Source organism: Podarcis liolepis (assembly GCF_965112155.1).
Source record: "Podarcis liolepis genome assembly, chromosome: 11".
NCBI classification, from domain to species: Eukaryota; Metazoa; Chordata; class Lepidosauria; order Squamata; family Lacertidae; genus Podarcis; species Podarcis liolepis.
The window spans coordinates 10,194,687-10,217,543 of NC_139565.1; the positions used below are offsets into that span (position 1 = coordinate 10,194,687).

The following is a 22,857-nucleotide window of genomic DNA, read 5'->3' on the forward strand; positions in this document are numbered from 1 at the left end:
TGGCCTATTACGGTCCCTATTACCTCCAATAATTGCAGAGTCACTCCTTATTGCATTAGCTAAAGGTTCTCCCTCATCTATTGGTCCCGAATGATCTGTAGCAGAAACAAAAAGGGAAAATGACAGAGGCAAGCAGAGAGAGGAGAGTTTCAATATATCCATGTACACAGCTACAGCCTACTTACTGTATGCAATGACATACAGCTATACAAAACGGGTACACAATAGTATATATGCAAGGCTTCTAAGAACAAGGGTGTTGGGGGGGGTGTTGTTGCTGCTTTTAATTCACTCACTGTGTATAATTAAACCACACATACAAAAAATAAAAAAATAAACACTTAGAGGAAAAGACATAGGTTGAGAGGGTGGGAGGAAAAGAACCCAGTACCTTTGGACCCTATCCTTTAGGTTTACTGCTAGGCAACCTAATATGTAAACTCTGAACCTTTGTCTTGTATTCTATTTCAGGGTGTAGAACAAATGAGAGCCATATGCTTGCTACCTGCAAATGAATGAGTTGTTTCACTTGATGACGAGTCAGCTCCTGCTAAAGTGCCGCAGTTGGACTGGGTGAAATGTCCTTTCACAGTGACTGGAGCCGAGCTGGAATGGTGCAGCGCAGCCTTCAGGGGAGCGATATGGTTGAATTGCACTGAAGAGAGACATCCAACGAACCCCTGAGAGTTTGCCTTCATGGTGTCCGGGTCTACATCACTATTCTCTGCTAATCAAAAGAAACAGAAGGAAATTAATCATAGTGCAAATGTACAAAACAAAGAGACAGAAGAATAATTGAATAATTAACCTGTATTCCTCTGAGCCTCTATGCACATTGGCAACATATGCAAATTTGCCATCTCCCCATTTTTGGACTGCTTTTAATGAGAATATATTCATTATATATGTATGTGTGCGTGTGTGCATGTGTGAGAAAGAGAGAGAGACAATATGAATGGCAGTTACTAGTCTGCCAATATTTTTTTTTTTAATTAGCTATTGCACATTCAAAGCCCAAACTGTAAAACTCAATTCAGATGTTTTAATTATTGCATATATTTATATTCATTCTCCATAAACTTCAAACATTAATGGAAAATAATCCTAATCATGAATATGTAAACCACCATACATCATTCTGTATAAAAGCTATCAACAGCAACTCAGTCAAATTCTGATGTCTTAAGAGAGTGTTTCACATACAACAAATATTTTACCAGTATTGCTTAAGCTCTATGTTTTTTATTTTTTATTTTGTCACATGTATTCCTTACCCATATCAAGCTTTACTTACTTAAGAAATTATGTGTTGAGGGGGAAATTTTAATTCAAGATACTTTATCTCCAATTTGAACCACAGTTTTGCACAAATGGACTCTCAAAGTTCTCTGTCCCATTTTTGGACAGAAAAATTGGGGACTAGAGGCAGGAGGACTTCAGAAGTTTCTTGGGTGAGGGGTTACTATTCACAATGACAGTTTCACAGTTCATTCCTTTCCTCCCAAGGCTATCCCTTTCCCCTCCTGCTGCTGAAAGTGTGGCAAGCTAGTCACCATTTTATGTCCTCCATATTGCCACACCACAAAAATATTGGGGAATAGGCTGAGAAAGGTCTGCAAGGTGGCCATCTCAGACACATCTCAGAATTTTTCTCAAAACATTATCTGAGAAATTTCAGCTCTGTTTTATTTTGAACTGTAAGGAAGTCATGTGGATAAATTTACTCTAATTCACAAAAATATGAGGCATATAATATTCATAACATGAGAGACAAGCCTGGCTGAAGACACATTTCCTTGCAAGATAATGAGAAACATCTATTCTGTGAAGTCAGATCTATTTCACATTGTGTAAACCTATCACTACATCAAGTCTTGCAAACCTTACAGAGTATTTTTGAACCTAAGCCTTTCTGGTGATGGTAATCGCTGCTATTATTTTAGTAAACACCTGTATGCTAATTTGTTCCTATCTGCAAGATGCATGCAGAGCTCAATTTTAACATGCCAAGTGGAGATTAGGTTATGGCAAAATGTCAGCCTAATGTCTTTATCACACAGTCATTGCATGATTCTAAAAACAAAAAACCACCTTGCATAATATTGCAGACATGTGAGCTACTTACAAAAACAAATGGTACACTTCAGAACAGCAGTCACAGATTCTACCACATGGGTGATGTCAAGTTACAATACTACTTCCATTAATTAGTTCACAGGTGCAGCATAGGTGATGTAGTTTCTTCATTAATTAGCTGGAGATCACTATACCGATCATGACATTTCATTTATAGTCTCAAATGTTTGTGCCTAAAAAGCTTGCTACAATGAAGCTCTCACTTAAGCCTGTATTATATTATTGGGATATTTAACATTTACAGAGCCCAATCTGCTGGAAGCTGCAGTCAACCGGATTCCAGTGGGCCCAATATATTTTGCTCCCTGAAGAGAAGGACAATATGGTCCCTTTCTCCATTCATTATAGAAAAGATGACCAGACTGGCCTTGACTCTTATGTCAATACTGGTTGGCTAGCTTTGGGGCTCCATGGCAGGTCACTTGACACACAGTTCTGTCTGCTCTCTGTCCCTCTGCATTAGGGTTGTCACCTTTGTTCTGACAAAATACAGGACAGGACGGGGCAGGGGGGGGCATTTTTCCCCACCCAATGCTGAGATGACTTCAAAGCAATCCATTACAATTTATTGCAGCTTAACAGGGGGCTTCTCTGAAATTCATCACATGGGCACACACATAGACCTGAATTTGTAAATCTCTCTGTGCTTTGCTACCCAGAGCTTAAATACATGACCCTTGCATGGCAAGGCCCAGAACTCTCCCTCTTTGTTGGAATAAAGACACTTGACACCAGTATTTTAGGTTAATGGGCTAAAAAAGGCCACAACTTTATTGGTTACAGAATGTGAGTGGTGTTGGCTTAGGCATTGGAACTGAACCGACTATATCCGACTCCTGCCTGCCTGCAGGAAGTCTCAGAAGGGAGAGCCTTGTTAACCTTTTCTCCACAGGTATGCGGGCGATGCTACGTCAAGGTCATTGTTGAAGGACCGGAAAAGATTTCCCCTGCATTGGCCGGTTTTGCCTTCCCCGTAGCAAAACGTCACAACTTTGGCGGTATCAGGCCTTGGGCGGAATCCTTTAATCTATCTTCCCTGAATGGGGGGGGGGCATGCAGCGGTGACCCATGCCCCCTTCCTCTTTGTGGTGGCAATACCAGGGTTCCCCGTTAAAGGGGTTTTTGACGGGAGGCTTTGGCCGTATGCCTAGAGGTTGTCATTACTCTCCCCTGCAACGGCGGCGTAACGGGGGCAAGCTCTCTCTGCTTGAACATATGTTCTCCAGAGCCAGCCCATCCCACCCCCCACACTGGATAACCCTGATGTTCGCCAGATCCCCGGCTGGGGACTGGGAGGGATAAATGCCCAATGCCTGAGCCAAGGTCTACCCACATCTGAAATATAATAAAGTTGTGGCCAATTTAATCCCATAGCACGTTGTCTTGAGTCGTTATTCCAAATGAGGGGGGCGCGCCCAGGGTTTGGGGGACTCCACCTGTCCACGCAATGAAACAGCTAGATTGTTAACTTCAACTGGCTGCAGGGACCAATCCTTAAGTAGCTTTGCTTGGGGACAGCCTGTTTCTGGGCACAATGGAAGGTGGTGGTGCATGCTTTTAATGCTATAATTGACTTGACGCCTGAGTATCTTAAGGCTGCCTTTTCCTGCATCTTTTTCTCCAAATGTTATGCTAACCAGCAGAGCCATTCAGAACAAAGGTGCTTCCCCAAAAGAAGTCTTTTTGAATAAGGTAAGTGATGACAGTGGCGTAGCGTGGGGGCGTGGGGGCGGCCGCAACAGGCGCAACATCTGGGGGGGGGCGCTCGCACTCGCAGCTCTCTGCCCCTACCTGGCTCGGGTAGGGTTAGGGGGCGCAAATTACTTGCCTTGCCCTGGGTGCTGACAACCCACGCTACGTCACTGAGTGATGAGGAAGAACACGGGAAAGTGAATCTGTCAGAGTGCTCATTAAATAGCCAATGCTGTCACATCTCTCTGCAAACAAATTGGGATGAATGCTCAATAAACAGGTCATTTGGACATGTCCGGTATGCATTTTTTAAATGTTGCATAAAAAATAAGATGTTGCATTAAAATATCAAATTTTGTTCGTAGGTGTACTTGTTTCTGAACTTATCCTTGTTCTGTGAACTGTCTTTAGCTCTCTTGTATTTTGAGATTGTTCAGAAAATGAAGACACAATTACCTCACTTACATACTTTAACACTGAACCTATTTCCATTTTTGTCTCACACATTTATCCTCAGAATTAAAGAGAAAATGGGTAGAACATTCGGAGCACGTAACAGAACTCTAAACAAAATAGCATAATTATGAAACTTCTGTTAGAATGCTTTCCTTCGGATTCATGAACTGGATTTTAGAAATTTCTATAAACCATGCTTTTACATTCAGACATGGAGATTGCTGTTTGTTTTCCTTGGTTATAATACTACTGCTTCTCTCCCAGCTTCTAATGTTTCTTTTACACTCCACAGTGGAACTGTGGCTTTTCCAGCGTTACTCTTCTTTAGTCGTTTAGTCATGTCTGACTCTTCATGACCCCATGGACCAGAGCACGCCAGGCACTCCTGTCTTCCACTGCCCCCCACAGTTTGGCCAGACTCATGTTTGTAGCTTCGAGAACACTGTCCAACCATCTCATCCTCTGTCGTCCCCTTCTCCTTGTGCCCTCCATCTTTCCCAACATCAGGGTCTTTTCCAGGGAGTCTTCTCTTCTCATGAGGTGGCCAAAGTATTGGAGTCTCAGCTTCACGATCTGTCCTTCCAGTGAGCACTCAGAGCTGATTTCCTTAAGAATGGATACGTTTGATCTTCTTGCAGTCCATGGGACTCTCAAGAGTCTCCTCCAGCACCAGAATTCTAAAGCATCAATTCTTCAGCGATCAGCCTTCTTTATGGTCCAGCTCTCACTTCCATGCATCACTACTGGGAAAACCATGGCTTTAACTATACGGACCTTTGTTGGCAAGGTGATGTCTCTGCTTTTTAAGATGCTGTCTAGGTTTGCCATCGCCTTTCTCCCAAGGAGCAGGTGTCTTTTAATTTCGTGACTGCTGTCACCATCTGCAGTGATCATGGAGCCCAAGAAAGTAAAATCTCTCACTGCCTCCATTTCTTCCCCTTCTATATGCCAGGAGGTGATGGGCCCAGTGGCCATGATCTTCGTTTTTTTGATGTTGAGCTTCAGACCATATTTTGCGCTCTCCTCTTTCACCCTCATTAAAAGGTTCTTTAATTCCTCCTCACTTTCTGCCATCAAGGTTGTGTCATCTGCATATCTGAGGTTGTTGATATTTATTCCGGCGATCTTAATTCCGGCTAGGGATTCATCCAGCCCAGCCTTTCACATGATGAATTCTGCATATAAGTTAAATAAGCAGGGAGACAATATACAGCCTTGCCGTACTCCTTTCTCAATTCCAGCGTTATACTACCATGTTATGCTAAGTTTCACTCATATCAGTGGGGATGTATAGAACAACAATGGACATCACTGGACATGTCACCACACTTCGTGCCCATCTGGATTCTGTTTCCCCATGATTCACCAATCAAAACAGCAGAAAGGAACTATGCTGGAATGACCACACCATGGTTAAAACGGGGGGCGCCCTTTGCGTGGACGCGCGCAGCCCCTAGATCTGGAGCGGCTCCAACAGCATAGGCTTTGTTGGCCTTCCCTCAGGTGTTATACCTGGAGGTCTCCGCCTACCTCAGTCAGTTGTCCAATCCCACCTGGGGGAAGCGTTGCCAAGGAGACCAGGCCAGGTAGGGGAGGGATTACCTGCCCACACAATAGAGGGAGGATCTTACCTGGGAATCCTCACTTGGCTCCAGAGCTTCTCCCACCCTACCCACCCTCAGTTAATGTCTTATTTGCAGGTTAACTTTTCTTCACAGGTTTTGCAGGTTAACTTTTCTTCACAGGTATGTGGGCGCTGCTACGTTAAGGTCGCTGTTAAAGGTCCGGAAAGGAATTTCCCTGCATTGGCAGGTTTTGCCTTTCCCGTAGCAAAACGTCACAACTTTGGCGGTATCAGGCCTTGGGCGGAATCCTTTAGTCCATCTTCCTCTTTGCAGCGGCGATACCAGGGTTCCCCGTTAAAGGGGTTTCTGAAGGGAGGCTTTGACCGTACGCCGAAAGGTCGTCATTGCTCTCTCCTGCGACGGCGGCGTAACGGGGGCGGCTATCTCTGCTTGAACATATGTTCTCCAGAGCCAGCTCCCCCCCCCCACTGGATAACCCTGATGCTCCCTAGGTCCCCGGCTGGGGACTGGGGAGGGAGAACACCCAATGCCTGAGCCAAGGTCTAGCCACATTTGAAATTTAATAAAGTTGTGGCCAATTTAATCCCATAGCACGTTGTCATGAGTCGTTATTTCACATGACGGGGGGGGGACCACGCGGGATCTGGGGACTCTGCCTGTCCACGCAATACCATCCCGAATTTCATCACATGGCGCAAACCATGAAAATGCTGGGGAAATTACAGCACAAAACTCCCAAGGTTTTCTGGCTTAATGTTGTTGCAAAATCATTTTTTCCCTGGAAGCAATAAACATGGAAATGAGTGCTAAACGTCCACTAGATTCTGATGTATTTCCAGAAGTGGCTTTTAAGTCATGTGAAAGATCACATAAAATGTAGAAATTATTGGGTAAGGAAATGCTAGGAAAACAGAATAAAGTATTGCCTGAATACAACCTCATTTTGGTTGCCTGCCCTTTTCAGTTTTCCTGAAATTTCTATGCACATTGCTTGTGGAAGGTAACATCCATCTAGTAGTGGCGCTATATTAATTTTTGCCACCAAGGACGAAAATGTTAATTGGCTGTAAATTAATGTGCTTACAAAAATGTACACAGCATGCATGTTTTCTATGCCTCCACACATTAGTTTCCAGACAGAAAATGTGATTCAAATTAGAAAAGAAAATCTTCCATGAAAGGTTCTCTTTCCCTTTTTTATTTCTACAAGTATGAGTCCAGCTTTTAATAACTTCATATTTGGATCACAAGAGGTGTCGTTTCTGCAGAGTTCCAATTAAATTGTACTAAGCGTAATTTCTCACTCACATTTAACACAAGAAAATTGTGCAACTTTCAGGCATAGAGCATTGTTGATTTCTAGCACTGAAAGGTCAATGGGGTGTGCTACACAGTTATCCAGCTGGAAGAGTATTTCAGAGAAATTACAGGTGTACTATTTATCAATGCTTAGCATTTGCACCCACAACCAGAATAAAGACGAAAGACACTTGTGTACCAAGGCCCTGTGACACAGCCACTCCCTATGTAACGAAATAACCAGACCAGACAACAACATATACAATTTTGGGGTTCAAATAGGCCACACCTTTATTGGTTATGGATGTGAAGTTTTGGCACAGCCATTGGGTGAAGCCATTTATTTAACTCCAGCCCATCTGCTGGGAGTGTATCTAAGGGTAAACCACACAATGGGGTCCCTACAACCTACATAAAATAGTGTTGCCCCCCGAGGGGTCCCTGCTGGAAGAGTTCTATGGCCTTTCCCCATCTGGGCATTGGACAGAAGCAACTCCTCACATAATCAACATTCTACATTTGTAATTCCATCAATTCTTTTCTGAAAGATTCATTACAGCAGTTTTGTACCACTGGACATTTTTACAGGCTGGCGTTTTGAACCACTGAATGGTTTGCTTGCTTCTCAGAAGAGCTTTAAAGCTAAATCAAAGATTACAAAGTTACAAGCTGTATTCATGTACAGGCAACTATTTAGGACAAGGTATTCACAATATTTTACCATATTTACCGTACACTCTATAAAACCCAAGCCTCTTCCACCTAAATCCAACTCTCAAACCACTACCCCCTGAGGAGTCCTGATCATTCCTCCTGAAATAAAATAGCAGAATGATGTGTTTTGTGTGTTCTGGGAGGCCATGCTATGCCACAAGTTGCATCACTTGATCTCCTTCCATAGATGAACATATTCGAAAACAGAACTTCTGTGATATGATTTGCAAAGGTGCATCATTCAAAAGGAATGTCATTTTGCAGCTTGAGCAATTAACTCATTTTCTTTTGCTTATAACACGAGTGTGATTTAGCCTTTTCTTTGTTAGACTGCACAGAGAATGCCATGTTTCATTATGCCTGATTGCAAAAATGGAAAAGATAAGTATGAAATTATTTTTAATGGAATCCACGTGCACATCTTTCTAGGAGCACTTACCAGCGATTACATGTATGCACTTTGACAAGAATGAAGCTTCCACCTTGATTGTCACTCTCTGCCTAATCAAATGTGAAAAAGAAATGTTTCTCAACAAGATTAGCATGTGTGTGTGTGAGTGTGTGTGTGTGTGTGTGTGTGTGCGTGTGTGCGTGAGAGAGAGAGAGATTATTTTTTAGGGAAAATCTACAGCAATGTACTTACCTAGGATCTTGCCAAGTGTGAGCGATTTGATTGCATTGAATTGTGTATCCGAAGAAAGAAAGAATTTCATCCTTTCATTGTGGTCAATCTTCAATATTATTCAGTGAGATGCAAAAAGTAGTTGGATGTAGGACAGTTGAAATGGTAAGGAGGAGGAAAAAGAAATAATTATCAATGATACAATTAACTTAAGAGAACGACACTAAAGGTATATGAAATTTATTAAAACACAGGTAACAGTTAGGTAAACCACTTTGTAAAGACCTCTCTTTGATTTTATTTTTTTAACTGTGCTTTTATGGCCAAGATATTGTTTAAGGAATGACAACTTATAAACAGCTCTTTTAATATCCATTTGGGTAGTTCTTATCTATTCATCTGTAAGTACAGTATAATTGGCGAGCCTCATGAAAGGACAAAAATGTCTTACCTACCAAACATAAAAGCTCTTACTTATCTGAGAATGAACTTTTAAATTTGAAATAATTAACTACGATGCTATGAAAGTCCCTGTGTTATTATATAAATTGCTTGCCTTCAAATGCTGATGACAGCACATATCTGTGCTCCACAAGCTCTTAGCCCAATATATTTTTTGATTGCGACATTTCTACAATAGGTTCTGTTCAATGCAACCACATTCAGCTATGATTTATGCAAGCTAATCTTCCAGTCCTCTTAGAAACTGTGTAATGAGGTAGGAATAAATACATTTTCCAAGTAACTTTTTCATTAATCCCCGTAGAAGTGCATATTCCACAGAAGTAACTAGAAGTCTTGGGTCATAATACATTTTGAAAAACAGACAGAACTGATTTATATTTTCTTTTACAATAGATTTCATAAAATGTATACTAACGACAGCTCTAAAAAAGAAAAGTGAAAAGCCTATTTCACACAATAGGCTGCTTTGCAGACATGCATCCTTCCTGCTCAACCCAATCTCTGGTCTAACTGAGGCTGGAATTTCTAAGCAGTATTTGGGAGAAGTCAAAGCTTCTCTCTCACACACAATAAATATGAATTTTGGGGTCCATGGGCAAATTTCAAAATTTGGGAAACTGTTTTTCACATATTGCCACAAAGTGCCTACCGTCGGTTATGTCTAATGACAACATGGCGACCGTGGGATAGTCATAAAACAAGACTTGCCCAAGAAACTGAGTGCAAGGCAAAAGTTGGATCAGAGACTGAGATGTCAAGCCATGTATTTGACCCAAGATACCATCCAATTTCCCTGAAGAAAAACGATGATGCAAGGAAATGCACCCAAACGACAAAACACCTCCCTCCAGATAAACAACAACACAAACACATTTTTTTTAAAGGATTTAAAGGATTGAATCCTGTTGCCTAATTAACACTAGGATGCCTTTTGGTCAAAGATTTCTAAACAATTAATATAACTGATTAATCAACAGAAGGTTGCAGTCATGGTTTTCTAAATGATCCCCCCCCCCCCTTGGTGAACAAAGTACGCAGACTCCTCCCCATGAACACCCATGCCCTTTGAAAATAAAAGACAATACAGTGGTACCTCTAGTTATGAACTTAATTCATTCCACAGGCCCGTTCTTATGCTGAAATCGTTCTTATTCTGAGGCGCGCTTTCGCTAATGAGGCCTGCCGCTGTGTGTGCACCTCTGGCACACGATTTCCATTCGCATCCTGGGGCAAAGTTTGCAACCAGGAGCAGCTACTTCCGGGTTAGCGGAGCTCGTAACCTGAACCAGAAGTGTTCATAACCAGAGGTACCACTGTATAAAATGAGCTGTTCTTCACAGCAGCATTGTATCATGCCAGGGACATTTTCCCCTTTTTAAACTGGGATGAAGAGGGGAAGATGCAAAGCAGCAGAGAGGTGGGATTGGCTCTGCTAGTGTGTTTGACCCATGTCAGCCTCACTGTACCTCATTCCTCTAACTGTATTTTATCAGCTTAGGTTTTTTTTATATATAAAGAAAATACTGTACAGCTTTTATAGTATGTGAAGATGTAGCCAGATGGAGTGATCAATGGGATTGATAAAGGGCGGAATATAAACAGAATATAGAAACATGCCTCCATTTTTAATTACAGGAGAATTGGGTACCTTGGTTAGAAGATGTTTGGGAAACACTATTAGGTAAAAGAAGAGAAAAGCCACAAAAACACCACCACCCAGCAAGGTTCTTCCCTTTCTTCATTAAGCCTTTAAAATTGCAATGTTTGATAGGGGTAAAAAAAAAACCTTGCAGTTCTTCTGTGCTTCCTGCTGTTCTACATAAATTATCAATCTTAGCCTGCTCTAGTCATTAGTTGGAAAGATGACATGAATCAGGATTTTGTTATTTTTGTGCCAATACTCTGTGAATGAGACTTTGACCTTTTTTTAAACGGGGAAAGATAAACACCAAAGACATCACTTTGCCAAGGTTCTCTCTGCCCAGCAAGAGTCTGTGATGTTTTGCTTTACTTCCTGAGGCACTCGACATAAGCACTCAACACACACATACAACGGCCACATGCTATATTGTATTTATTTATTTTATTTTCCTTTGGGGCTCGTCCTCTTTGATGACAATCTTTATTTTCTTTTCACTTTTTTTGCATTACCTCCACAAATAGCTTTTCTTCCTCTCTGTTAATCTTCACACGGTGAAGCTGCCCATCGGCCATGCTTTTGAAATTGATGCTGAAGATGTCAGGAGCTTGATGGCTATCCAGCTTGTACCTGATCTGTAAACTTCCTGAAGGAATTGGGGAAATGATATCTTAGTTTCATGACTGGTATATACAAAACGCCTAGTTTTCAATGTTCATGACCGGGGTATAGACATAATACCTGGTTTCCAGTTTACATAAATGCATCTGGAAAATGATGGTGGTAGAATATTTTATTTACTTACCCAAGGAATATTTTAAATAAGAAGGAGACACAGAAGATAGAAAATATGGAAATTACCCTTCATGTTTAACTTTGTCATGTTAGTTCTACTTAGAGTAGGCCTATTGAAATAAATGGACATAACTAACTTGGTTTTATTCATTTAAATGCTGATTATGTTAGGTGGATACAACCCATAATTATCCAGAGTGTTCATGAATATGAATACAATCCAAAACATAGTGTAAAAGCCCAGAGCTGCAGCACAGTTTTTAAAAATTGGACTGTCTTGCTCTCTCAAAAAGGCAGTCTACAGGGAAAATCATACGGCCACAATCTATCAACCACTGCTTTGCTCTCTCCATAGGAAAAGCTAGCAGCGTTATGTAGTGGGTAGCATGTCAGACTATGAGCTGGGACACCCAGTATCAAAACCCACTCTGTGATGAAGCTCATTGGATATTTTTGGGCCAGTCACTGTTTCTCCACCTATTCGTACTTCAGAGGCTTGCTGTGAGAATAAAATGGGAAGGGGAAATACCATGTGCACCATCTAGAGCAGTGTTCCCCAACCTTGGGCCTCCAGCTGTTTTTGGACTACAATTCCCATCATCCTTGACCACTGGTCTTGCTAGCGAGGGATGATGGGAGTTGTAGTCCAAAAACAGCTGGAGGCCCAAGGTTGGGGAACACTGATCTAGAGCAATGGTTCTCAACCTGTGGGCCCCCAGATGTTGTTGGACTACAACTCCCATCATCCCTGAGCTCTGGCCTTGCTAGCTAGGGGTGATGGGAGTTCAACAACATCTGGGGACCCACAGGTTGAGAAAGGCTGATCTAGAGCTTATTGGAAGAAAGGTAGATGATAAATGCAATGCATAAAAAAATTATAAACATAACTCAAAATACAAGAATGCATTTCAGAGAGCATGCTTTGCGTGCAGAAGATGTGAGGCTCAATTCCAGCATCTCCTTTCAGAAAGCCTTGGAAAGAACCCAGAATGATGATTTGGAAATGTGCCCTGGATGGCATCAGGGTGCATGGATTAGCATCCAATAGTGGCGCACATTGAAATTTTTCGTAGGGGAACAGTTAAGGCCAGAGGTGCCAGCTTGTTGTGCATGTTTGAGCATCGTGCCTCCATCCCTTAGCCAGGCAGAAGCTTCCCAGCTTTGGGGAGGAGGTGCCAGGCCTCTGACAGGATGCTGTACCCCCCCTGCCCCCTTCTCAAAGCCTGTGGGCTTTGGGAAGGTGGTGGAAAGGCTCTTGGACCCTTTTGGAGCATCGCACCTTCCTCCCGAAGCTGGACTGAAGCTTCTGTAATTTACTAGGAAAATTTAGCCAAGTCTCCCTAGCCCACTGACCACATGCCACTGGCACCCAGAAACATCTGTTCAGCATCAGGTTATCATTAACATACAGGTCTTCCTAAAGGTAAAGGTAAAGGGACCCCTGACCATTAGGTCCAGTCGTGACTGACTCTGGAGTTGCGGCGCTCATCTCACTTTATTGGCTGAGGGAGCTGGCGGACAGCTTCCAGGTCATGTGGCCAGCATGACTAAGCCGCTTCTGGCGAACCAGAGCAGCGCACGGAAACGCTGTTTACCTTCCCGCGGGAGTGGTACCTATTTATCTACTTGCACTCTGACGTGCTTTCGAACTGCTAGGTTGGCAGGAGCAGGGACCGAGCAACGGGAGCTCACCCTGTTGCGGGGATTTGAACCGCCGACCTGATCGGCAAGTCCTAGGCTCTGTGGTTTAACCCACAGTGCCACCCGCGTCCCTACAGGTCCTCCTACTCAACTGCAGATATGAATGTAAGAAGAAACAGAGAAGCCACTCTTCTCACTGTCATTTCTGTTAATATGCAGACAGGAAATGGATGGAGAGGAAGCATGCGACATAAAAACTTAAAAAGTTTCATGGTAATGTTAACTTTGCCAAAGCATACATAATGACGTACTCACCATTTTTGGCAAGAATAATGGAAAGGTAATCTTTATAGAAGGAGCTTACATAAAGGAGTAAGCTTGGGATTCGCGTCGTTCGAAAGGCAAAAGTGATTGCTTCTCTGTTCAGCGTCATATCCGGATGGAAAGACGCAGCGTGAGAACTGGAGTTCTTCGCCAAGCTGTAAGATTCCTGAAAGTTGTACACAACTGAAGAGCCCGCTCCGAAATATGCAGAGATCTCTGAAACAATGCGCAAATTGTGTGTTTTGTTAGCATCATCCTGAAATAAACGAAGGTTGTCATTCCTTTTTAAAAGGAAAACAATAAAACACAACATTAATTACATTTCCAAGAGAAAGAAAAATTAGAATAGCAATTGTTCTGCACAGTAATTTGAAACATTAGCTATGATTGTCAGGGCCTATTCTTAGCAGCCACTCAGCATACAGTGGTTGCATGCCATTGCCCTCCCCCTGCCAATTTCCAGCTCCATCAAGTAGTGACAAGGTAGCTGTGAATACGGCTTTTGGCACACCACCCATAAATACAACTTTCTGAGTGCTTTGGCAAGTCAAGCCAAATGAACACTGCACCCAAGTTTATTTCCCAAAGCAGCAAATTCATGTTTCTAATTGCCTTTCTCAAAAAAACAAGTGAAATCATTTCTTTCCATGTGTTGGCTCTACACTGAGGGAAGAGTAAAACCATCCCTGCCAGCTTGCTCCTGACGTTTTGTGCCCTCAGGCACCCATCCACTGTCCTTATCCTTGGCACAATATTTGTAAAGAGGAGCCTACAAACGCACAACTTGTTCTTGTTGTAATGAGTGTAAAAGTTTGTAAAGTATGCATTCCCATCCCCATTTCATTACTAGATTTCTATTGAAGGACATTGAGAATACAGTGGTGCCTCGCAAGACGAAATTAATTCGTTCCGCAAGTTTTTTCTTCTTGTGAGTTTTTCGTCTTGCGAAGCACGGTTTCCCATAGGAATGCATTGAAAATCAATCAATGTGTTCCTATGGAGACCATCCGGGGACAGAGGGGAAGCGCCACGTGCCTTCCCCTCTGTCCCCGGACCTGTTTAAAGCAAGGGGCGGCGGGGAGAAGATCGCTTCTCCCCGTTGCCGCCCCTTGGTTCAAAAGGGGTCCGGGGAGAGAGGGGAAGGCGCGCGCGCCTTCCCCTCTGTCCCTGGAGATTGCGGGGCTGGCAACGGGGAGAAGCGATCTTCTCCCCACTGCCCCTTGCTTCAAAAGAGGTCCGGGGACAGCGGGGAAGATGTGCTGTGCTTCCCCGCTATCCCCGGAGCTTGCAGGGCAAGCTTCGTTTTGCGAAGCAAGCCCATAGGGAAATGTGTCTTGCGAAGCGGCTAAGAAAACGAAAAACTCCTTCGTCTAGCGAGTTTTTCATCTTCCGAGGCGTTCGTCTTGCGGGGCACCACTGTATGAAAGTTTAAATGATCAGATCAAATGCTGACATCTTCAAACTTAAACAAAGTGGTTCACAATGTTCATACTAATCCTGGCCAACTTTAAGTCTAATTGAAGGCAGATCTAACCACTGTAAATTGAGTTCCAAACTGCAGATAAAACATGCAAAGAAATGGCATTTAGAAATAAATTTGTCCCTCATATAGTGACATGAGGGTGTAGGGAGCGGGTGGCGCTGTGGTCTAAACCACTGGGTCTCTTGGGCTTATTGACTGGAAGGTTGGTGGTTCGAATCCCCATGATGGGGTGAGCTCCCATTGCTCTGTTCCAGCTTCTGCCAACCTAGCAGTTCAAAAGCACGCCAGTGCAAGTAGATCAACAGGTACCACTGCAGTGGGAAAGTAAATGGTGTTTCCATGCACCCATTGCACCAGAAGTGGTTTAATTCTGCTGGCCACAAGACCCAGAAAGCTGTCTGTGGGCAAACACCAGCTCCCTCAGCCTGAAAGCGAGATGAGCACCACAGCCCTTTGACTGGACTTAACCGTCCAGGGGTCCTTTACCTTTACCTATAAATGAGGGTATACATTGGCCATGCCCACCACCTTTGAGTGGTAGTTGTATATCAGTGCAACCCTTGGGCAATAGAAGGTTAACCGACCCTGGTATTAAAAGCATATAAATAAAGCCATACATTAGTAATGTAGCAATTTAAGAAGTTTTAAAAATTCAAAAAAAATCATAAAACTTAGTATTAACATTTTGAGTTTGATATTTCATAGAAAATAAATTTACAATTCATGCTTGCCTTTCTTACAGAATGGCCCAGTGTAAGCAGAGAAAGTGCAGTCGCAAGAGAATCCATTGTGCTTCTCTTTGCATTTTCCTCCATTGTGACATAAGTTACCGTAGCTGCTACAATGTCCGGGGCAACCTGGTTTTACACCTGGGGTTACTTTTGCTCTCTCTTCCAAGTCAAGAGCTCCTCCATTTAGCTGTAAAGAACGAATACACCCCAGAAATCCTTTCTGCCTGGATGCGGTCCCACCTGCAGTGGAAATAAATTCATTTAAGCTTTTTTTAGGAAATTGAAGTGACTTGATGTGTAATAACCTCCACATCTCAAAACAATCCATTCTGGCACGTGAGCATATCTAAAAATATTTACAAATAACTGCTACTCCAGTGCATATATTGAAAGTTTCTTGGGCACTTGTCAAACCCCTGAAACTGTTTATGAAAGACAGGGTTTTTGGACAGTAGCAGGGAGCAAGCAAGAGAATGTATTGGAATTATCTGAGAGCAAGGGAATATACAAATGTTAGAAACTTATTTCTTATTCCCTCCTCTGGATTTCATACTTTGTCCTTGAGCTTGTTGTGTGTGCTTTAAATACTGTAAGTACCAACTGGTAAATAAGTACCAACTGGTAAATATACCATAGACCTGAATTTCAGAAACCATAATTTGTAATCACCATGGGATGTTTAGAAGCACAGAACAAGAGTATCACCAGTTGTTATTATTAATATGTTTGGTTATTATTAGTCGTATGCTATCAGCCCATCAATGAAAACACAAGAACAGATACTAATCTGTTTCATTTTTAATGATCTGAAGGAACAATTATACTATAAAAAATGGAATGGAAAATTTGATTCCTTTGCTATCACCAATGAATTGGATTCCTACTTCCTCTGTTGAGAAGAATGGGGAAGTCTTTCTGAATGGAAGATCCTGAATATTGTACTGATTGCTACATAGAATCACAGAATGGATGTTGTTGTTGTTTGCTGTTGTTGCTACATGCCTTTTCACCAGAATGAGACTCAGAATAAATAGTAATAGTGACAGTCACAAAGTGGAAGTCTGGGTTTAGAAATAAAATAATTCCTAAGACATGCCCAGTCAAACCTACATGCTATCAACATTTTAGTTGGGCTTGTAACTTATTTATTTATTTATTTATTTATTTATTTATTTGTTTAGTTAAATTGAATTCAATATCAAATAACTTAAAGCACCAAATAGAATGTTATAACATATCAAAACATTACAGATGAATGCCAAGTGCAAAAATACATAATTAAGAGAGCATGATTAACAGGGAAACAATATATTCTCTTAAACATAACAAAAATTACAGATAAAAATCAACAGCAAAAATACAACAAATCTCCAAACAGCAGCACCATTAGCAGCTAAACAAATGACTTAGAAGTCGCACACAGACTCCCCCCCCCCCATTTTCCCCCAAAGGCATTTTTAACAATCTCCTGCATTGCTACCAACCATGCAGATAACACAGCTAATCCCTAGACAATTGCTCAGCATCCACACTTCCTCACACCAATGCCCAAGAGCAGATTTTCATAAGGTTTAAGGGGAAGGAAGAATTGGTGAAAATCGTAGGAACTTTGTGCCTAACCTGAGCAGGAAAAAAAAATACTGTGAAGTGTTTCCTTCTGAGCAACTTAATTAATGAAAATAGCTAAATGCATGCACATCTATGAGGTATAACAAATCACTTGAAAACAAACGAGTTCAAGCAGGTATTTAAGATATATGATCATCATCTCAGTTTCCATATGTTCCCATGGTCTAATCCTCATACTTCGAGAACTAAGCTACTAAATAACCGACACTTTTAAATAAGAAAACCAGTCCTCCATACATTTCCATTCATTTTTTAAAGAGGTCACACCTGGTTTTGAAAGCAAGGAGAATCTGTTTGCCTCCTGTTTTCATCATAAAGATGAAAACTGCCATACACAAAGCAAAAACTACCCCCAAGTTCTTTTAGAAGCTAAATCAAGTCCCAGAGTTTCCTGTTCACTACTACTAAAGTTGCCGAGCTGTTAAATTAGTTCTTCAGTGCATATGGTTCCCTACCTAGAAACTAGGATTAATCTTCCAAAGTTGGCCAAACAAGTTTACTGTATTAAATCACAAAACGGAATCTATCTGTGGTAGGTTCAAACATAAAACATCACCTATCAATTTACGGTGCAGCCACCTTCCTTTCTCTAAATACTTTTAAGATTAATTAAAATTTAAATAATTCAAAAAGAAAAAGGGGGATATTATGGGAGGTTAGCACAATAAGAACAGGCTAATTTGCCCATTGATTAGGAAAGGGGTTTCAGAGCTACATTCCTTTTGCTAGGACAGGAAGGACTGGAGACTAGTGAGTGGATCTGTTTTGCGTGGCAAGGCCCTGGACCCCCTAGCTCTCTCCAAAATAAATACACAAACACAAGTATACAGTGGTAACTCGGGTTACAAACGCTTCGGGTTACAAACTCCGCTAACCTGGAAGTAGTACCTTGGGTTCAGAACTTTGCCCCAGGATAAGAACGGAAATTGTGCAGCAGCAGCAGCACAGTGGCAGCGGGAGGCCCCATTAGCGAAAGCACACCTCAGGTTAAGAATGGTTTCGGGTTAAGAACTGACCTCCAGAACAAATTAAGGTCGTAACCCGAGGTACCACTGTATTGGGTTAATGGGTTAAATAAGGCCACAACTTTATTGGTTACAGATGTGAAATATACTTGGAGTCGAGTGTGGATTTCATGCTCTTTATTCAGTTCATTTTGGTGAGGAGGAATGGAAGTTCCGTCAGAATGTCTGCTTTATATACATTATTTACACAATGGGCCCCACGTGATTGGCTAATTCCGGAATTCTCCTGTAGGAGCTGGACTGGGTGGCTCCTGTGGACCAATCAGACTGCTGCATTCTGGATCCTATTGTTCTAGGACCAGAGTGCTGCATTCTGAATCCTATTGTTCTAGGACCAATCAGACTGCTACATTTTGGATCCTATTCAACTCAGTACATAACAAGATATGAGTGGTTTGGCTTAGGCAATTGGGTGAAGCAAGACTATAACTGACTCCTGCCTGGCTGCAGGAAGTCTCTTTAAGGGTCAACCACCAGAAGGGGGGAGCCCTATGATGTACATCAATTGAGCCCTGCCCCAGGTCATTGTTGGGGTCGTGGCATGGCCTAGCCCACGCCCAGGCTTTGGACAGGAACCACCCTCCCGGATCCCTTTAACATGGAGGGGCAGGAAGAGTCAACCTCCCCCCCCCCATAATAGGGCTTACCCAATGCCTAACCTTACAAAGTTGTGACGATTGCTACTAGTTAGGCAAAAACCCAATGGCTAGTGCCAATTTTGCCAAGTGGAAAATTCCTACCTGGTCCCGACAACCAGGCGACTGACATAAGCCATAGCAAGGCCATAGTCAAACCATGCAAGAAAAGAGGGTGGGAGGGATGGGAGATCCCGAAATGGAGGCTGCCTCCCCAGCCACACTGTGATTTAAACTGTCATAGCCACGCCCCCAAGCAAACCCGATTGGCTGGCCAGGGGTGTGAAGTGGCCAGGGCTGCTGCGTTCCTCCGCCCACTTCAAGGTCGCTGTGAGGACCCAGATTCCTGCCCGCAAAACAGCCCTCCAAAAAGAGAGAGTTGGCCTCTGGTCAGAAGGAGGAAAGGGTCAAAAGACAAGAAATAAGAATTCTTCGTATGCTTCTCCAGTTTATCCAGGCTTTCAGCTTAAGACAGATTTTAATTTGGGATCCCAAATAACACCTCATGAAATATACACGTCCGAAGTGTGTGATCTGAACTTGTTTGAAGTGTCTTAGAGAGCAAAAATATGGCCACAGGGAGAACAATTTAGAGTGGCATTGCGGGTAGAATGTCAGACTTGTCATTGTGGTAAGAGATCAATATGTTTAGGAGCTATCAAAAGCTAGGGGCCAAGCTTTGAAAGCATAAGAATTCAGGGTAGTGAAGGGAACCATATTCAATAACCACCACTGATTGAATAATTTCAGGAAACGGTTGATTTTGCACCAAAAATGTAAGTATTTATTGAACTGAATAACAGTTGAACAAGCAAGCATTATCCAAAGGAGAAGAATTGTCAGTATTAGCTTGAAAAAATGCATTTAGTCCCGTTAAATGTATGAAACTGTAATTTGCTATTTCTTTTCTGTCAAACTTTTAAAATGCATCATTTGGAGTTTTTAAATGAAAGCAACAGTCACTTTGCATCAGTCTTCCTCCAGAGAATTTGAAGAAGCAATTGCATAGATCTTTGAGGGGCTAGCAGCTGCAGAGGCAATAATGGATCATGTTTCAGTTTATTTTCAGCGTCACAAAGAAGAGAGCAAAAGTACAGGACCTTTCTGTACAAAGTTTAAGAAGTGAAAACCCAGAGAAGGATAATGTACATCAGACAGTAGAATTTTGGTATCTATTTGGACACTTCTTAAATTCTAAAATCAGCACTGTGCTGAGAGTGCCAAGGTTGCAGGTTCTCTCAGCTGCATATACAAGGAGTTGGATTAGAAGATCTTCAGGGTCCCTTCCAACTCTACAACTCTACGATAATAAAACATTAAAAAGAGTCTCCGTTCTATTTTCTACTTTTAGTCAATGAGGAAATCTTCAAGGTCTCTGGGGCTGCCTAAAAGAACCCTATATTGAGCTGAACTTTGTCACCAACTCTATTTAAAACGTTCCATTATTTCAATTCATCTTGAACAGTCCAAATACTCTGTTCTTTCTTCTAGGCCATGCATGGAATAAATGCTCTTGCACAATAGGCAAGATCTCATCTTTTCATTCATTCTCCTTTTTTGGGGGGGGGGATTCCTTAAGAAACTCATCTGAGGGCAAAGTATTTTTGACTGGAAAAGTCTTCTGACTTTTCCCCATCGTTCTCTTACTGCCTTGTGAAAGTACCCCAGGAAGTCAGTTTTCTATTCAGCTGCCTCCTAAAGCAGACAACTGGCAAGAATTGTTTTGAAGAATCTACATCTTTGATAAAATGGTTATCAGGATTTCTGCCCATTTTGCTCTTCATGAGTTTTGCTCATTCTTGTTTCAATTGTCATTGTACACAATGTGTACAATGTTGAATTACTTCAATTACATCTACACATTTTGAATTGTTCCTTAAGCCATTGTAAAACATATATAAATTCTCATTTTCACATGGCTGGGATTTTGTGTCGTTGGTCATGATTCCTGTGAAAACCCTTCCCCTCTGGTTTTATGCAATGCAGATTTCTATTGCACCATTTTGTAAATTACTTCTTTTTATATATATAAAAGATCTGCTTGCTTAATTATGGCAATGCATTTTCACTTGTATTCTGTAATTTGTGTATTTATTTGCTTATTTTAAAAGTTCAAAGTAGCTTGCATCAATAAAATAAAACCAAATCCACAAAAGGCATTCTATACCATGATAAAAGAGCTTAACCTCTACAACAGCTCATGATCTTTCCCCCTCCCCACTCCTATCCTCCCAAAAAGAAATGAAGATATAGGTGAAGCAAAATAACTTTAACTTATTCATTATGAGAACATGAAAAGGGTTTAAGCTGCAGACCTCCTTAAAGAACTAGGTTTTAGCCAAACATCAGGGTCAGAACTTGGCGAATCACAATTGGGAAAGTATTCCATCGTTTCATCAAAAAGCTCCCCCACTCAGTTCCATCTGATTGACCTCTGAGGAATCTGTAGTGGGGCCTCAGATGATGACTGTACCATGTACTGATAAATGTGTAGAAGAAGACAGTCATTTATATATCTAGGTCCCAAGCTATTCAGGACTTTAAAGGTTAAAACCAGCATCCTGAATTGAGCCAAGAAGCAAATGGGCAAACGGTGCAGATCAAACAAAAATAGATATCACATGGTTTGATTGCTTCACTGCAGATTTGGCAGCAGCATTTTGCATGAATTACAGCTCCCAAATACTTTGCAAGGGCATTCCTATGCACAGTGTAAACTAATGCCACTGTAATGGAAGAAGCAAAGATCACCAGTGTCCAAGCAATGATCTTCAACATCAACTTTATTGGACTGGTCATATTGTGCGGATGCCTGATTATTGTCTTCCAAAGCAACTACTCTATTCCGAACTAAAAATGGAAAGCTGGTGGTCAATAAAAGAGGTTTAAAGACTCTCTCAAGGCAAATCTAAAAAATCCTAGTATAAACACCGACAACTGAGGAACACTGGCCTTCGAGAGCTCCAGTAGGAGAACAGCCTTTACCAAAGGTGTCATGTGCTTTGAAGATGCTCGAACTCAGGACGAAAGGGAGAAAGGAGCTAAGAGGAAAGCACACTTGGCAAACCCTCACCATGATCAACTCCCTCCTGGAAACCTATGTCCCCACTGTGGAAGGACATGCGGATCCAGAACTGGCCTCTACAGTCCCTTATGGAATCACTGTTAAAACCGTGTTCATGGAAGACAATCTTACTCGGCTACGAGTGATCACCAAAGAAGAATTCCAATAGTCTAACCTGGAAGTAAATGACACATGAATTCCTGTGGTGAAGTCTTCTTACATTGCTGGTGTATCAGACAAAACGGGAAAAAGCACTTTTCACCACTGACACCATCAAACTATAGAAATGATCTTTCAGAGGCAATGCGGGCCTCTTCGTTACAGGCTGCTCTTCTGCACTCGAACCAGTGCAGTACCACTCATTTTTCAGACTTGTCTGAATTTGATTTCATTTCTTAACATCCCCTTCAATTATTTACAACAGGTGAACACTGCCGTTTCCACTTTCTCCCTAAGATCAGATGCAGAAGTGGGATGGAGCTGGGTATCATCTTACTGATGCCTTCTCCCAGTGATTTCATGTAGAAATTGAACAGCACAGAGGACAAGATGGAACGTTATAGAATCCCACAGATGGCTAGAAAAAGGGCAAAGCAAAAGTACCTCGGCGTCATCTGCTGGGTCCTATCATGCAGTAATGAGAAGCAGCCATACAATACTGCACCTTCAATCCCTTTCCCTGCAAAATGGCCCAGAAAGATATCATGGTCACAGCTGAAACATTCAGGAGAAACAAGGTCACCGTCTTCCTATCTGCCTCCTGGTTCAACCTGTCATCAACCTACATGACGAATAAAGTTTTCGGCCAAAAATCAAGTTGAAAGCTTGACTGAAAAAGAATCTAGATGATCAGTTTCTCCGACAAACCCTGGAATTTTCTTATCCTCAGTGCTCATATTCCCAATGTTTATCTATTTATCA

The 22,857-nt window shown here is 42.0% G+C and overlaps 1 protein-coding gene across 8 annotated transcripts in view; it reads right to left on the reverse strand.

Moving 5' to 3' along the window:
* Positions 1-22,857, reverse strand: part of CNTNAP4 (contactin associated protein family member 4) — a gene marked incomplete at its 5' end in the record, with an annotated part of 260,718 nt that overhangs the window by 9,450 nt on the left and 228,411 nt on the right. For 5 of the 8 annotated variants that reach the window (XR_014516919.1, XR_014516920.1, XM_083464784.1 and 2 more), the window contains 6 exons: positions 24-95; positions 506-727; positions 8,527-8,614; positions 11,122-11,255; positions 13,361-13,585; positions 15,584-15,823. Coding sequence is in view for 6 of the 8 variants with exons in the window: in XM_083464784.1 (XP_083320910.1) it covers positions 24-95; positions 506-727; positions 8,527-8,614; positions 11,122-11,255; positions 13,361-13,585; positions 15,584-15,823 (981 nt within the window). Of the gene's footprint in view, positions 1-23; positions 96-505; positions 728-8,526; positions 8,615-11,038; positions 11,256-13,360; positions 13,586-15,570; positions 15,824-22,857 lie in introns of those variants that run through there. The other 3 variants (XM_083464785.1, XM_083464789.1, XM_083464788.1) reach the window with 2 other exon arrangements.